The 15,861-nt window shown below is 49.0% G+C and overlaps 1 protein-coding gene across 1 annotated transcript in view; it reads right to left on the bottom strand.

The window, feature by feature from the left end:
* Positions 1–15,861, bottom strand: part of DOCK1 (dedicator of cytokinesis 1) — a 254,913-nt gene that overhangs the window by 42,579 nt on the left and 196,473 nt on the right. The window contains exons 30-32 of the mRNA XM_049790591.1: positions 9,918–9,996; positions 7,682–7,782; positions 5,315–5,373 (exon numbers count right to left, since the gene is read on the bottom strand). Coding sequence (XP_049646548.1) covers positions 5,315–5,373; positions 7,682–7,782; positions 9,918–9,996 — 239 coding nt within the window. The remainder of the gene's footprint in view (positions 1–5,314; positions 5,374–7,681; positions 7,783–9,917; positions 9,997–15,861) is intronic.

Genomic DNA, 15,861 nt, shown 5'->3' with positions numbered 1-15,861 from the left:
CTTCCTTCCTTCCTTCCTTCCTTCCTTCCTTCCTTCCTTCCTTCCTTCCTTCCTTCCTTCCTTCCTTCCTTTTCCTTCCTTCCTTCCTTTCCTTCATTTCCTTCCTTTCCTTCCTTTCTGACATCTGCATGGAACATCTCTTGAATGATATATTCAACAATATTGATCATCTCCTCAAGGATCAATTCAGATCTGCAATCCAGGAGGACCAATGTATTTCTGAATACAACCTTCAAAAAAGAAAGGCAGAGCAATAGCACAAAAGGGAGAGCATTTGTCTTGCACACGGCTGACCTAGGTTCGATCTCCCAGTCCCCAAGTCTGCCAGGAGTGATTCCTGAGCTCAGAGTCAGCAGTATCTCCCCCCGCCCCCCAAAAAAAGAAAGGTGGTTCTTTCTTTTTTTGTTGTTTCTTTTTTGGGGGGGGCACACCCGGTGATACTCAGGGGATACTCCTGGCTATGCACTCAGAAATCGCTCCTGGCTTGGGGGAACATATGGGACACCCAGGGGATTGAAACGTGGTCCGTCCTAGGCTAGCGCCGGCAAGGCAGATGCCTTACCATTCCGTGCCACCACTCCAGCCCCCTCTTTCTTTCTTTTCCTTTTTTTTTGATTTTTGGGACACACTCCTCAGGGGTTACTCCTGGCTCTGCACTCAGAAACCACTCCTGGAAGACACGGGGGACCATATGGGATGCCAGGATTTGAACCGACATCTGTCCTGAATCGGCTGTGTGCAAGGCAAATGTCTTACCACTGTGCTATCTCGCCGGCCGTTGATTCTTTCTTTACTAAAGTTTAAAGTTTAAAATCTTCAAGATGTGAAGCAGGAGCTGGGATCACCCTCTTCAACAAGTCACTCCCCAATTCTGGAAATCCCCCTTTAACTATTTCTTATACTTCGTAAACATCTCAGCTAGGTCAGCTAGGGAGCTACTCAGTGGACCCCCCCCCCCAATAAACTTTCTCAGGAAGTAAAGCCCCCATCCTTACCAAGGGCTGGGGTGATAATCCATTTACAAACACAGCTGTTGAAAATCTCGGAATTAAAGCTCAGTCAAACCCAGGGAAACTTTTGTACACAAATCCTAGACAGCAGGAAAAATCCCCCCACCCAGTGCCCGGTCAGAAGCTGGGGACTCTCAGCAGGTCAGAGCAGGGAGATGGCTCATGAACAACACCCCAAGAAACAAGTATGAAGGATGTTGTTCTGGCACATTTTTCTGTGATGTGACGTGTGGCTCCCGACCCCAGGCCAGCACATTGTAAACAAAATGCAAATCTGTTGGTGGTGGGTGCGGACGGGATACGGGCTGCCACCATGACACATAAATAACTGGGCACAGAGCAAATATGTGTGTCATGCCCCCTTTTGGGTTGGGAGGGACGGACAAGCTGTTTCTGATTCTCCTCTTCAGAATCCAAGCATGGCAGGTGTGGGAGGCCAGGCTGCTTGTGCCTCGGTAGGCGGTGCTGATGTGTCCGTGTCTTCCATCCAGCCAAGCTGTGCCCTCTTGCCCTTGTGCCCCCAGCCCTGCAGGTCCAGGGTGCTGAGCGACTCTGGCACCTTCTCCTGGGACTGCCTGTTATTGGAAAGACTGGAGAGAAAAGAGCCTCCTGCAGCTTCAGCTCAGGCTGGGTGGAGTGATAGGTGACTGACTAATTGTGAGCCCAGAAATACATCTCGCTGCTATTTTTGTTTGCTTGGAAGACGCAGCTTGATCAGCCTGCCAGGTTGCTCCCAAATTTCAGCCCATTACATTTTTTTTTAAAAGCTATGTAGAAAAATAGATTGTGTATATCTTGAGGAACTGAGACAGGGAGTAGGGTGTTAAGCAGGCAGGATTCCCAACCCCCAGCACCTGAAGGCTCCAAGTGGCTAGAAAGATCTTGCTGGGCACTTCGGGAAGCAGAGGCTCATTCTCAGATATTGTTTTTGTTTTTTTGGGCCACACCCAGCAGCGCTCAGGGTCTCCTCCTGGTTCTGTGTTCAGAAATTACTTCCTGGGGGACCCTATGGGATGCCGGGGATCACAGCTGTGTTGGCTAAGTGCAAGGCAAATGCCTGACTCACTATATTATCACTTGGGCCCCTTGGATATTTTTGACTTTCAAGTAAATACCCGTTTCACAAGCAAGGATCCCATACCCACCCTCGTTGGGCTGCTAGATGGTTCTTGCTTTCAGTTTCCAAACCCTTTCCTGGTGGTGACCGAGGTCAATGTTGGCATCTGACTGCTCGGCTGTCCCCTGCCAGAACTCATGTTTCGGGGGGAAGCTGGTCAGGCAAGACACATGCATCCATCCCCTGATTCCCATCAGCCACTGAGAGCTGAAATGGGACCTTTGGCCTTGTAACCATCCTTCCTGTAGCAAACTCAAAGTTTCCCTGTCTTCTTTCGAGATAATGGTTTTTCTGGTTCCAGGACCTGGTTCAGGTCTTCCATGCATTATAAGTTGGTTCTATGCATGGTGGGAGAATCCTTTTCTATGGCTGTTGATGTTCAGTTTCTGCAATTCTGCCTGCTGCCAGACCCAAGTTCCTCCACCCAAGGTTGTGTGCAGTGGCCTTGGTGATTATCAATGACTCCCAGAAGAGTCTATGCTGTCCTACAGCTGGAATATCATTCTTTAAACCAGTGATACACTGGTTTGATATTTGAGGCCAAGGACCTTAGTTTGTTCAGGGTCTTTGCTGGTCCTTCAGTGATGTTGGGATTATTGACTCAAAGGCTGTGACAAGTTCCACTGGAATGTTAGTAGAGCAAGTGCCAGACAATAGAGGCTCCCAATCCACAGATGCGAGCCACATGCACCTCTGCCTTTTAGTTCCCTCAGCCATAGCTCCGGACTGAGAGCAAGGTTGTCTTGTCCTCCCTTGGTCAGGGCAGTTCTTCAACATGTACTCAGACTAATGCTGCTGTGAGTGGGATCGGTCTGTCACTTTCAGAATTGATTTTGGAGCATTTGTGGTTGGTGTACAGAAATGCAACTGGCTTCTGCAGTTCATCTGTGTAGCTGGCTTCTCTGAATTCCTTTACTAGCATCACTGAAGTCTTGGATTTCCCATGAGTGAGCTTGTGGTCTCTGCAGAGCTCCGTCCCTCCTTTTTTTCCTGATGCAAATGACTGTTGTCTTTTCTGCTTGTTGGCTGTCATGAGGGTGTCCAGTACTGTACCCACTAGGAGCCAGCAGGGCGACTGTCCTTGTCTCCTGCACATACTGCAGGGAGAGCTTCCAGTCTGCCACCAAGGGCTAAAGTCGTTGTCATGTGTCACCTGTGGTCTTGATGAGAGGAAGGTACATTTCATCTGTTGTGTGCTGAGAACTTTTATTATGAAAGTGCATAATGCATTTGCTCAAATTTGCTTCTGCATATTGAAAAAAATGATGCTTTTGATTTTTTATTCGGTACAGAACATAATCTTTATTGATTTGGGAAGGCTGAATCATCTTTGTACCCCGGGAATAAATCCCCTTGAATCATAGTGAGGAGCTTTTTAACGTGCAGTTCGATTCAGTTTGCTGTGCTATGCAGAAGGCTTTTTGTTTGTTTGGGGGGCCACAACTGGCAGGTGTTCAGAATTTACACTTGGTTCTGCATTCAGGAATCACTCCTGTCAGTGGTCAAGGAAATGGGGTGTGATGTGTGATGCCAGGAATCAAACCAGGTTTGCTGTGTGCATGGTAAGTGGCTGCCTAAATGTACTATCTCCCACAAAAACAATTCTCAACTAAACCATTCATGCCAAATCATATCCAGCATCTTTTCCTCACATGATGAAGAAAAAACCCAGAAATTAGTTGGTTTTGGGTCACACTGGGCAGTTATTCTTGGTGGTACTTGGGAACTTGGGTTGGCTGCGTGCCTTCCCCACTGTGCTATTGTTCTGGACCCACTTTCTCCAAAGACTGGGGAGATAAACTAAAGGGATGTAGCACATGCTGGACAGGGGAGAGATCCCGAATTTCAATCCTCAGCACTACAAGGTTCATGGGGTAGCACCAAGAGACCTTCATAGTTTCGCACTGCTTAGGGCTGACTGAACAGCCAAACTCAGGTCACCTTCAGGGAGTTATTATTATTATTATTATTTTTTGGTTTTTGGGCCACACCTGGCGCTGCTCAGGGGTTACTCCTGGCTGTCTGCTCAGAAATAGCTCCTGGCAGGCACGGGGGACCATATGGGACACCAGGATTCGAACCAACCACCTTAGGTTCTGGATCGGCTGTTTGCAAGGCAAGCACTGCTGTGCTATCTCTCCGGGCCCTTCAGGGACAGTTGTAGCTGAGAGTATCCGCTGTTCTCTGACAGTGGGTCAAAGAAGAAACTGAATGGGAAATCTGAAAATATCTCCAAACTCATAGAATGGGAACCAATGTGACAAAGCTTATGAGATGAAGCAAAAGGAGCCCAGAGATGGCTGTTTGTGCTGACAAATGCCATGCTAACATTTCAGACTCACACAGTTCTTTCTTTCTTTTTTTTATTTTTGGTCATGCTATTGGTGATCAGGATTTACTCCTGGCTCTGCACTCAGGAATCATTTCTGACAGTGCACAGGAGACCCTATGGGATGTAGGATCAAAGTGTGGTCTGCTATGAGCAAGGCAAGTGCTTTCCCCATAGTATTATGGCTCGGGCCCCTGACACAATTATTATTTTTATTTTGTTTTGTTCTATTCTTGAAATATACCCAGCTGTGCTCAGGGGTTACTTCTGACTCTGCACTCGGGAATCACTCCTGGCAGTGCCTGGGAATTCTACAGGATGCCAGGGATCAAACCAGTAAATGCCCTCCCCAATGCATTATCACTCTGAGTTCCCACACAGCTATTCTTAAACACTTGCCTGACCAAACTGCCAGATTCAGGACCCCTGTTGAGTACACAGCACTGGGTGGCCAGAGGTTCTGGAACCTCTTCTCAACAAAGTTGTACCTTAAACCACCTTTGTGTTCTGCATTCACCAGCTGGAACCAGTGGGGCCCAAACAGTCTGGTTCTGAGTTGGGGAACTTCAAGTCCCTGTAAAGTCGATTCTGTGGTTCTGTGGTCTCACATGCCTATTGGCCTGTGTCTCTGACAGGCTGGCACATGAGACCAAGCATTGAGAGTGAAGGAGCGGGAGCCCTGCATTGATTCTCCCATGCTCTCACCCACCAGGTAATCTCCAGTCTCACTCACCCAAACAGGACTGGCCAAGGGAGTCACTGCTCTGACAGGCAGGATAGATCGGAGTTCAGAGCTGCCCCCCTCCCCCATGCCCAACAGGGCTGACCCCAGCCCAAGGTCAAGTGCCCCCTTCTTACCCAGGTTGTACCACATGTCTCTGATCTCAAAACCGATCTGTCTCCTCATGTCTCCATACCTGAAAGCAGAGGGGAAAACTCAGCAGGACTTGGGATACAGGACCAGAGGAAGGATGTGCAGCTGCCAATGCCCATGGGGGCCCAGAGTCAGACCCTGAGCCAAGAGGTCACTGGGGAGGAGAGGGAAGGCAGAGGACTCCCAAGGGGGTATGCTCACTTTCCATCCCACTGGTGTAGGGGACTCTCCATTATCATCATGTGGAAGGGACCCCAAATCTGCATTTCTTTTTTCTTTTATTTTGGGTTTTTGGGTCACACCCGGCAGTGCTCAAGGGTTCCTCCTGGTTCTGTACTCAGGAATCACTCCTGGTAGGCTTGGGGGATCCTACGGGATGCTAAGGATCAAATCCGGGTCCTCAGTATGCAAGGCAAATGCCCTCACTGCTGTGCTTGCTCAAGCCCCTGGGGACTGATTTTTCAGGCTGCAGCACCCCTTATGACATCCCATTGAACTCAGCCCTGAGTCTCCAAAGGGGCTAAGCTGACCTTGCCCCAGGATCCCCAAGCTTCTCGAGCCCTATGAATAAAGAGTTTCTAACCCAAATAGGGAAAGACTCGTGCTCTAGGCTTTTTGTTTGTTCGCTTATTGGGGAGTGGTAACACTCATTTGCGGGGGTGGGAGAAGAAAGTGATGCTGCGGCTGACAAACATTTATTCATTGGCTTCTGAAATCCCACTCTCCCTGCTCCTGCCCAAGGAAGTTCGGCAGCCACTGCCCTGGTGCCAAGGCATTGACAGGGCAGGAAATTTCTGGAGGCTGACCCAGGTGCGGCTGCTCACAGAGCCCAGCTCCTGCCCTGCTGGGAAGTTTCTACCCAGCCCATGAAGAGGAAAGGGCTCCTGATCAAGTGCTCCTCCCAGCTGGGCTGAGGACCCCCCACCCCCCAAGCAAGCCAGGTCCAGAGGGAAAGGAGAATGTGAGTGCCCCCTTCAAAGAGTGTCAATGACACATCACAACCAGGTGAGCCCCAACTCAGGAATGAGGGTGGGGTGGCATGGATGGGATAATCAGAGTTGGGGTCCCATCAGGGCACAGAGGTGAGACAGAAACTGCCCGGCATTGGCAGGATATAGGCCAGTGGCCCTCAGCAGTTCCCTGGCACCCCACAAGGCCCGAGGCTCTCGGTGGGTTTGTCCCCGTATCCTTAGCCCCTGCACGAAGCACAGAGGGTCCCAGTCGCCACTCAGGGTCTGCAGACTTGTTCTGTGGTGTCTCTCCTGAGACTGGCTGAGTCACTCCTTCAGGGGATAGTATCTGGCAGGTGGAGAGCCCCTGGGAACTCCCCTTCCATCAGAGGAAGTCCCAGAGGGCTGCAGGTCTGGTGCAGACAATTTCAATGCTCCCAGCTCTTCCTGGAGTCAGTCTCCAGGGACAGGGAGAGTTCAAGGGGCATCCTGGGAATGGGTGGGTAAGATCCCCTCCCCCATCAGCTCTGTTGTCCCCTCCTAAGTGCAACAGTTCTTGTTCTATTCAGACCTCCGACATCCCAAGCTCTCGGGATCCAGGACAGCATGGGTTGGTGAAGCCCCAAGAACCTCTCACCCACTAGAATGTGAGAGGCGGAGTCTGGGAGCAGCGTGTGTGTGTGTGTGTGTGTGTGTGTGTCTGAGCAGGGCTTGGGGCTCCATCCCCACTAGAATGTGAGAGGCGGAGTCTGGGAGCAGAGTGTGTGTGTGTGTGTGTGTGTGTGTGTGTGTGTGTCTGAGCAGGGCATGGGGCTCCATCCCCACTAGAATGTGAGAGGCGGAGTCTGGGAGCAGAGTGTGTGTGTGTGTGTGTGTGTGTGTGTGTGTGTGTGTGTGTGTGTGTGTGTGTGTGTGTGTGTGTGTGTGTGTGTGTGTGTGTGTCTGAGCAGGGCATGGGGCTCCATCCCCAAGCAGATGGGCAGCACTTCTACCCACTGATCATGCACATGCCTGGTCCTCTGGAAGATAACGAGGTGCCCTGGTGGAGTTGAAAAGTGGGGACACAAGGAGCAGGAGTAGGTCCCTGGGAGCAGAGCAGCTGGCAGCACAGCAGGCTCCTGGCACTGCTGTTATGGCTGCAGAAGGAGTCCTGAATCTAGGCTCCAGGTTGCGAGACAGATTGGGGCTGCGTATCTGGGCAGTGTGGTTCCGGGGACTTTGCACCCCACAGTGCCTAGGATCAGGGCTGATCTCAGAGAGGCTGAGCAGGAAGTGGGAGAATCTGGACCTGGACTTTGAACCTTCCCAGCACAAACACATTGAAGGGTGCATGGTGGTGAGGGGCACAGCTGGTTTGGGCAGCACCCCGGAAATTGGGGGTGCCTCGTGGGGCTCACTCACTTGTTGAGGATCTTGGCTCTCTTGGCACTGGAGAAGCTCTCGAGCTGCAGGGAATCTTGGGTGAGGAAGGCCACGGCCAGGTGGAAATAGTTGTTCCAGAGCTGAAAGTAGGAAGGTGATGCTGGGGGAGTGGGCCTGGGCATCTCCCGGGCACCCAGATGCTCAGCCCCACTGCAGAGACCCCTCCCACATGTCTGAGAGATGAGTCTCGCCAGGCTACAGGCAACAGGTGGGCAGAGATCCCCATCCAAAGTTGCCCGTGCCTCAGTCTCCCAGTTAGTACACCATGGGCATCTCTGCAGCCTCCTGTCCAAAGCCATGGACACAGGCAGGACTCCCCTCCCCCATGACTGGTTCCTGTGATGGGCAGGGAGGCTGGAAAGGGATCCCTAAGAAATTCCAAGTGGTTGGGGTTGGAATAGCACAGTGGGGAGGACATTTGCCTTGCATGAAGCCAACCCAGGTTCAATCCCCGGCATCCCATAGGGTCCCCAGAGCATGCGAGGAGTAATTTTTGAGTGAAGAGTCAGGAGCAAGCCCTGAGTATTACCAGGTGGGACCCCAAAACAAAACAAAACAATTCCAAGAAGGAAGCTGAACTATGCAGATATTGATCACCCTAAAGACAGGACCGTTTGATGAGCTGATCACATCCAGGCAAAGAAAGGTTTCACAAGTCAAATGCCGAGTGAAGTATTGTAAACAACACGATATATTGGATTACTGAGAAATTTCATCTTCAGGCAATAAGTCTGAACCCCATGATAGAGTTCTACTGAGCATCTTAACTGACAAATAAAAAGGGGGTTGCAAAAGAGCTCAGGAAAAATATGAGGTAAGGAAATCATCAGATCCTCAGACTGCTCAGAGCAGAAAGCAGGTAGCAAGGAGGCTGGCTGTTCAGCCTGACTAGCAGAGGAAGGAATCATCCCCCAAAATCAATCTCCACACTTATTTGGTCCATTAATTTGGTGGTGTGAAAGCAGCAAGAAAATGGCTCAAAGACAGAGAGGATGGGAGACAGCCATTCTCTGCATCACGTTGGCCACCACATGACATGGTCTGGCTGTGGAACGCCTGGATCTTGCTTAGCCTATTCTCGGCAGGACGGACACAGGTTGCCAGGACCCTGCGGTATCACGTCCAATACATAATCACTACTTTTAGATCTAGAGGGATGGCCAGTGGCATGCTTTTATCCTATAATGTCAATAAAACAAAATTTGTATTTATTTATTTATTATGGAGAGGCTTGGGTCCAGTGCTTGGGGCTTACTCCTGGCTCTGGTGTGTTTGGGGGACCCTATGGAATGCTGGGGATCAAATTCAGGTTGGCCGTATGCAAGGCAAACATCCTAACTGCTGTACTATTGCTCTAGCCCTTAAATCAGAATTTAAAAACAAAAAAAAATGAAAGCACAGAATTTATTGTACTAAACTACGCCTCACTGGAGCTATACACCCCCCCCCCCTTGCAGGACTTGAAGAAAAAAAGACAAAGTAGATGGGGTGTAGTTTAGGGGACCAGGGGTGTTCCCTGAGTGGCCCTATTCACTGGGAGGACAAACATTCTTCTGGTTTCTTCCAGCAAAACCAATATGCCCCTCCCACCCAAGTATCTTTTCACTCGAAACATCCATGAACACATTCATTGGAGTAATAATAATGATATCATCAGTAGCAATCAATACCAGATACCTCGTCCACCAGATGGCATCAAACTAGCCTTTTCTCTTCCCCATTCCCTCTCTCCTTCCCCTTCCTGCCCTTCCTTCTCTACCAAAAATTTAGGACTGAAAATAACCACCAGCTGCTCATAATACAGGGCACTGCAAAGAGCAGGGATTTGGGGTGCAGACTAAGGCCACTGTTGGTAGCTCAAAGCTAGAGCACATCATAAGGGACCCCTTTCCAGGTATACAAGCCAACAAGGCCAAGTCACCTTTTGAAAGTATTCTTTTGATCAGAGCCTCCCTGCTCTGAGCCCTAACTTGCCACTCAGACTCAATCTCTTTTCTCGGGGACACCTGCCACTCCCTCCAGGGTAACTGCAGCAAATGCTCCAAGGACTCCAATGTTTACTCCTTTTACTCCTTGTACTCTGTAAACTCCAGGCTTCCAGCATGCAGGGGAATTCACGGAGAGGAAGGATGACTCATAGAAGCTATTGGCTCCAAAGGACCGACCGATAGATCATGATCCCCCAACAAAGACAGCTGACACCCCCTTCTTTTACCTGTAGCTCAAAATTGGCTTGATCCAGAAACTTTTTGTTCAGCATATCTGCATACTGATTAATTGCTCGCAAGAAGACTCTGGAAGAGCAAGAGAAAAATCACATAATTACACACTTAGGCCCCAGTACTTTTGTAGCTTTGGCATTTCAATTAGATACAATCCTAGACTGTCTGGAAAGTGAACTCTCTCTAAATCCTGAAGAAGAAAAAAAAAAAGCCAATGTCGGTGCCAATGTGAGGCCCTGAGAATTATATGCAGATGTTCTCCAAATTAATCAAGGAAATTAGCACATGCAGGATAAAAGAAAGAGACTGAAATAGCAGCATCTGCAAGTCATGTATAAAAATTATCACGAAAAAAAATCTAATTAAAAAAATAAAGGTGCAAATTAAACCCCATTCTCCGGTTGCCGTGTCTTCATGCTGGGTTAGGAAATGGGTCTTCGCTTAGTCACTGTTTTTAAGTGTTTGAAAAGTGCAGCCACACACTGGCCAGGAGCTCATGAGCTTACTTGCACATGGGAAGGGGGTAGGTGATTGCAGAACTGTCTATGTAAGGTGCCAAGTGCTGCATTTTGGTCACTGCTCGTTAGTTGAAACAAGAGAAAAAAAATTAGAAAGCCTTTGTAGAAAAACAAACAATGCAATAAGCATTAGGTTGAGTATATGAACTCCCTGTTTCCTTGAGTTTGCACTGCTTTGCAAACTTTGTTGTAGTCTGCAAACTGCTCCGGAAGAACCCAGCCTGCATTTGGGTGTCTGATAAGATTCACCATTCGGGCAGCCTCTCTCTACCTCTATCCACTCAGTGGGCTGGTTCCAGCCCCCTGGAAAGTGTCTAGGAACATAAAGATTCAGCTAAAACCTTCTTTGTCGATGGCCCTCTCTCCCTTCTCACGGGAGCAGGATGCAAATGGAATTAGCTTCAGAGTATGAATAATAAACTGAATTACGCTTCTCTGTGAAGCCATTGGGAAGAGTCCAACAAATATTGTGGGCGATTCCAGGTTAGTTTCAGGGGGCTGAGGACAATCATTTCCCCCAATTAGTGGCTTCCCCACTTGGTCCTTTAACTGGGTGTCCATGCTACCTGCTGCCTCCCCCATCAAGGAAAGGCTTGGAGTTAGGGTTTCACCCCAAAATCCAGCCATCAGAAGGAAGCCCAGATAGGGGGCAAAAAGCCTGGGTGGAGGCTGCTCTAGAGGCTGGAGAGAAACTGTTCCTTGAACATAGGAGGACTATGTCCAAAAGGAGGAGACTGGGCTTATGTAGGCCGCTGTGGGGGCTCATAGTGGGGAGGAATGAAACTGGAGTAACAGCCCAAACAGCAGCAGTTTGTGAAGTACAGAAAAAAGCAGGGTTTAGAGTCTGTTGGGTATCCTGCACAATGAATATAGGGTATAAGGGATTAGGATCTGCCTGCTATGCTCAGCACCCCCAGAACTTCCGGGGCACTCTGAAGCTGGGGCTCTTCTGTGTCACAGCTGGAAGTACAGGCATATGGTCATCTCATTAGTCCTGTCCCTCATGCCCTGTCACATCTGGAAGCAGCAGAGACCCAGAAACAGAGGAAGCCCCCAAGATTCCTTCCTAGCATGGTAAGTGGGTACCCCACTTACAGTTAAGAAACACAGAGTTTAGGGTCATTTATACACCTTCCTCCTCTCTCCTTGACTGCTCTTGAACTCTTGGGAGCTGTGGGTAGTGCCCCAGGACCAAACTGTACCTGGCTAAGAGTTATTTCTTTCACAGGAACGAACATTATTATTACAGGGTAATTATTTTGCCTCAAGATAGCACCCAAACAGTTATAACATGCTGCCTCTAATTAAGCGTGGTAGCAATTTCAGCTGGTTAAATAGAAAGATTTCTCAAAACGACTTTTTAGACAAATATGCCAGGCTCAAGTCAGACGAGGGCTACACCCAAAACTTTTAACGAACTGTCAAGTGAGAAAGAGCAGATCCCACCATCTGGATGCACATTAAGAACATTTTCAAGCTAAGACAAATAAGAAACAACACAGAAGGCAACGCGTTTGAGGAACGATGGAGTCAAAGACAGGAGCAGGCAGGGAAGCAGAGGTGAGGATGGGGGAGAGGGGTGTCCAGACTCAGAGGAGGAGCGAGCAAGCCCATGTCTCTCCACAAGACCAGCCAGGATGCAGGGACTCATGTGGTCCCAAGCCCTATCTGAAGGGCTCAGAACTCAGCACATCCACAGATGCTCCTAAGCACATGGCCGCGATTTCATTAGGCAAGACACCATGGAGGCTGCTTTACAGTAAGACAGTGGTTCTTAAATAGTGGGGCGCACCCCCAGGTGGGGCACGAGGCTCCGTAAAGGGAGGGCGCATTTGACCTCCGCAAACACTGTCATAACAAGCTAAGCCCCGTGTTTATGTCTCTGGAGTTGAGAGTGGCTGTGTCCTGCTTCAAACCCAGCTTCGAAAAGCTCTGCATTGCAAAACGTGCTCATTGTAGCCACTAGTCCAGACATCACCTCTGATAAAAAAAATCAGCTCAAATTATTTTATATATTTATGTTTTGCAGGTTAAAGTTTTTTTTAATAAAGATACTATTTACAGTCACGTGGGTGTCACAAAAAATGTTTCCTTCTTCCTAGGGGGGCATGACAGAAAATAATTGAGAAGCATTGTAACAAGACCTATTTCCATTGTAAGACCTATTTCCATTGTTATTCGTGGTTTGTTTCTAGCAAGTATCAATCTGGGGGGAAGAGTAGGAAAAACACAGTAAAAGTTTCTCTATGATGGTCTTCCCGAGACACAGAGGGCAGAGAAAGGGTCAAGCAGGAAGTTGGGATACAGGACGTAGGACCATATAATGTTGAAAGCAAGTGCTCATAGGGCTGGGAAAGAGTATGTCCTTCCTGTTGGGAGGAAACTACTGAAGCTGGAGGAACCATCCTGGGCTCCTGGTGACTGTGCTGAGTTCTGTTGGCTTTGGATCCAAAAATAGAAAAAATGGCTCCCAAGGAGCCCAGCAAAGCCAATCAGCATCTGGCACACCACAGATGCACATGAGGCCAGTACATTGATGGTGATGAGCAGACAGTAGATGGATGATGAATGGTTGGATGGATGAACGGTAGGTGTGTGGGTATATGGATGGACAGATAAATGAATCATAGATGGAGGAGTGGGCAGTGTACAAATGGAAGATGGGTAGGTGAATGGATGGATGGAATGATGAGAGATGGATGGACCATGGATGTATGTATGTATGTGGAATCATAAGTAGACAGGTGATTAATGGATGGAGAGATGGTGGAGGAAGAATGGAGACTGGATAGTGGCTTCATGAATGATGGATGGTAGGTAGGTGCATGGTGGATGATGAAAGGATGGTAAATAAATGGGTGGTGGACGGATACACACATCATTGATGACTGGTGGGTGATGGATACTAGATGGGTAAAAGAATGGATGGATCGATGGATGATGCGTGAATGGGTGGGTGGGCAGTGGATGGATGAAGAGATAAACAGCTGGATGGAATAGTTCAGAAGATCTGGTTTGAAGCCAAACAGAAGTCTAGAATGGATAGCACCCAAGCTCTCTGGGAATCCTTGAATTCCAAGAAGTGTGGTCAAGTTTGCTCTGGTTCCTTCTGTTCTTGGGTGCAGGTTGGGTGGTCCTGGATACACCTGCCCATTCAGCTTTCTAGAGGTGGACAGACTTTGCCTGTGATGCTTAGCCTTGCCTTGGCATTGAGGAGGCTGGTGGCTGCCCTGAGGTCCAAGTGCTGTTTCCTAGCAGGCCTCTGCCCACAGCACAGCCCTAACTGCTGACCTGCTAATGGGGTGAGGGTGCCCCTCTGACAATCAGTAGCTGCTGGCACCCAATGGTCTGACTCCAGTGGAGCCTCAGGTAGCTTTAGCATTTCCGATCTCTGCCAACAAAGCTGAAAGACGAGATGTTTCAGGACCGCAGTGGGGACATTCTGGGAAGGCACTAAGCTCGCCCGGGAACACGCACATCCCCGACACTCCGCTGGGAAAGCTGTGGGGCTTTTTAGGATTTTATTTCTTCTGAAACTTACTTTAAGTTGCATAATTAGATTGTGGAACTTAATATGAGCGTGCTTAAATACCTCTGGCATTAAAACAAGAGTTGCTCTTGGGAAGGGAGGAAAAAAAACGCCTGCATCTTTTAACAAAATATTTTGCTCTAGAATAGGCAGACCAGAAAGAAGCAAATGAAAAGAGGCAGGTTCTGTGTGGATAGGAAAGCCAGATGAGGACTAGGAAAAGCACCTTGGAGTGATTCCCACATGATAAAGAGATACTGGAAAAATGGGGGACAGGGCTGCTGGTAAGGTCACCCCAACTCAGGGTGAAGGACAGAGGATAACCCGGGACCTAGCCACATCCCCTCAAGAGTAGCGCAGGTTGGACACTGAGTCCTTCTGTACAGTCAGCAGCTAAATGACCCACTGGCAATTTCCTACAGCTGATAGTGGAGTGGGGAGGAGAATCCCTGAGGAGGGATACATGGACCCTGGGGTGTCCCAGATCTGGATAAGTTGGGGACAATGTACAGCACCATCTGGGAAACTGGTCAAGGAGCATGACAAGAGATTTCTAGAGGGAGGGCCCTGGCCTGGAGGCTGGGCAGCTAGACTACTGCGTCTGCCCCATAGCGGGTGGGCCAATGGCTCCCTGAGACTACCCTCCTTCTTCCACACTCTGCTAACTCCTGCTACTGTACCCTCCACTCACCCAGTGTCTCATCAATATCTCCTGTTCACAAGTTGCCCCCTTGTGGTGAGGGTACCTGGTCCAGGTCCTTCTACAAGGACACAGGTAGGTCCTTAGGGTCAGGCTGGCCTTTCTCTGACCCCAGAGAGTAGCTAGTGGGTAGGGGTAGGGGGACAGGCTGTCATTCCAAAATCCCTCCCTTGGGCAGTCTAGCTGCTTGCTCCGAGCAGTTATGACAAGATAAAAGTGCCTGAGCTTCATGGATGGAAGGGTGGAGGGAAAAGCAGGAAGGAGTATCTGGCCTCACAAGGCTGATGAGAATTAAGTGGCTCTTTCAAGAGGTCACTTGTCTGCAGTGCACAGAGTGACACTTTCTATTAACAGGCACAACCTGATTCCAAGCCACAGCAGCTACCTGACTCCCAGCTCATTTGTCAGGGGGGAATCACTGTCGCAGTCCAAAGGAGCTCAAAATGGGAAGAAGATCATGCTCAGACAATCAAGTGCCCCCAGTCTCGCCAAGTCCTCGATCCCTGGGAGCTGGGAGGCAGAGGACAGCCTGGCTTCTCAGAGAACCAGGCCCAAGTTGGTACATGGTACCAGGGAGTCCAAAATCCCATTTCACAGCACCAAGGAAGTGGGGTTCCCACTAAACTGTGAAGGAATCAATTCCTCACAGCATGCTACAACCTGACACTGAGTACAGCAGATGGGATGCTACCTGAGGGTAGGCAGCAGACTATGACATAGAGTCTGGCCCTCTGCCTGTTGCTACCAAGAAAGTTTTATTGGCACACAAACAGCCTTCACTGACATGCTGCCACAGAGCTGTGTGGTCCAATAAATTGGAAACAGGACCAACCAGTTTTATTATTATTATTATTATTATTATTATTACCATCATCATCATCATTAAAATATTCTGGGAGAAGCTGCATCCACCTGTTCTATCTCCATGTTTCAATCTTTCTCCTGATGAAAAAGTTACAATCTTCTTTACCATCTGCTTTTACTGCTCAATTCCTGGGTGCTGTGCCTGAGGATATGGTGTGGCTCAGGGGCTGATGCAGAGGCCTCATGCCCAATCCCTTGGGATTGGGGAATGTGGGTCTGGAAGCAAATACTGACACGGGGAATAATTCATGCAAGATTTAAGAGAATAAAACAGGTTCAGACTTCCACCACAAGCTTTCTGATCACTAGCAAAAGAGAGCAGCAGC

Source organism: Suncus etruscus, chromosome 17 (genome assembly GCF_024139225.1).
Source record: "Suncus etruscus isolate mSunEtr1 chromosome 17, mSunEtr1.pri.cur, whole genome shotgun sequence".
In the NCBI taxonomy this organism is placed as follows: domain Eukaryota; kingdom Metazoa; phylum Chordata; class Mammalia; order Eulipotyphla; family Soricidae; genus Suncus; species Suncus etruscus.
Note: the sequence above shows the minus strand (reverse complement) of the source record. Positions and strands in the feature narration are given on the sequence as shown.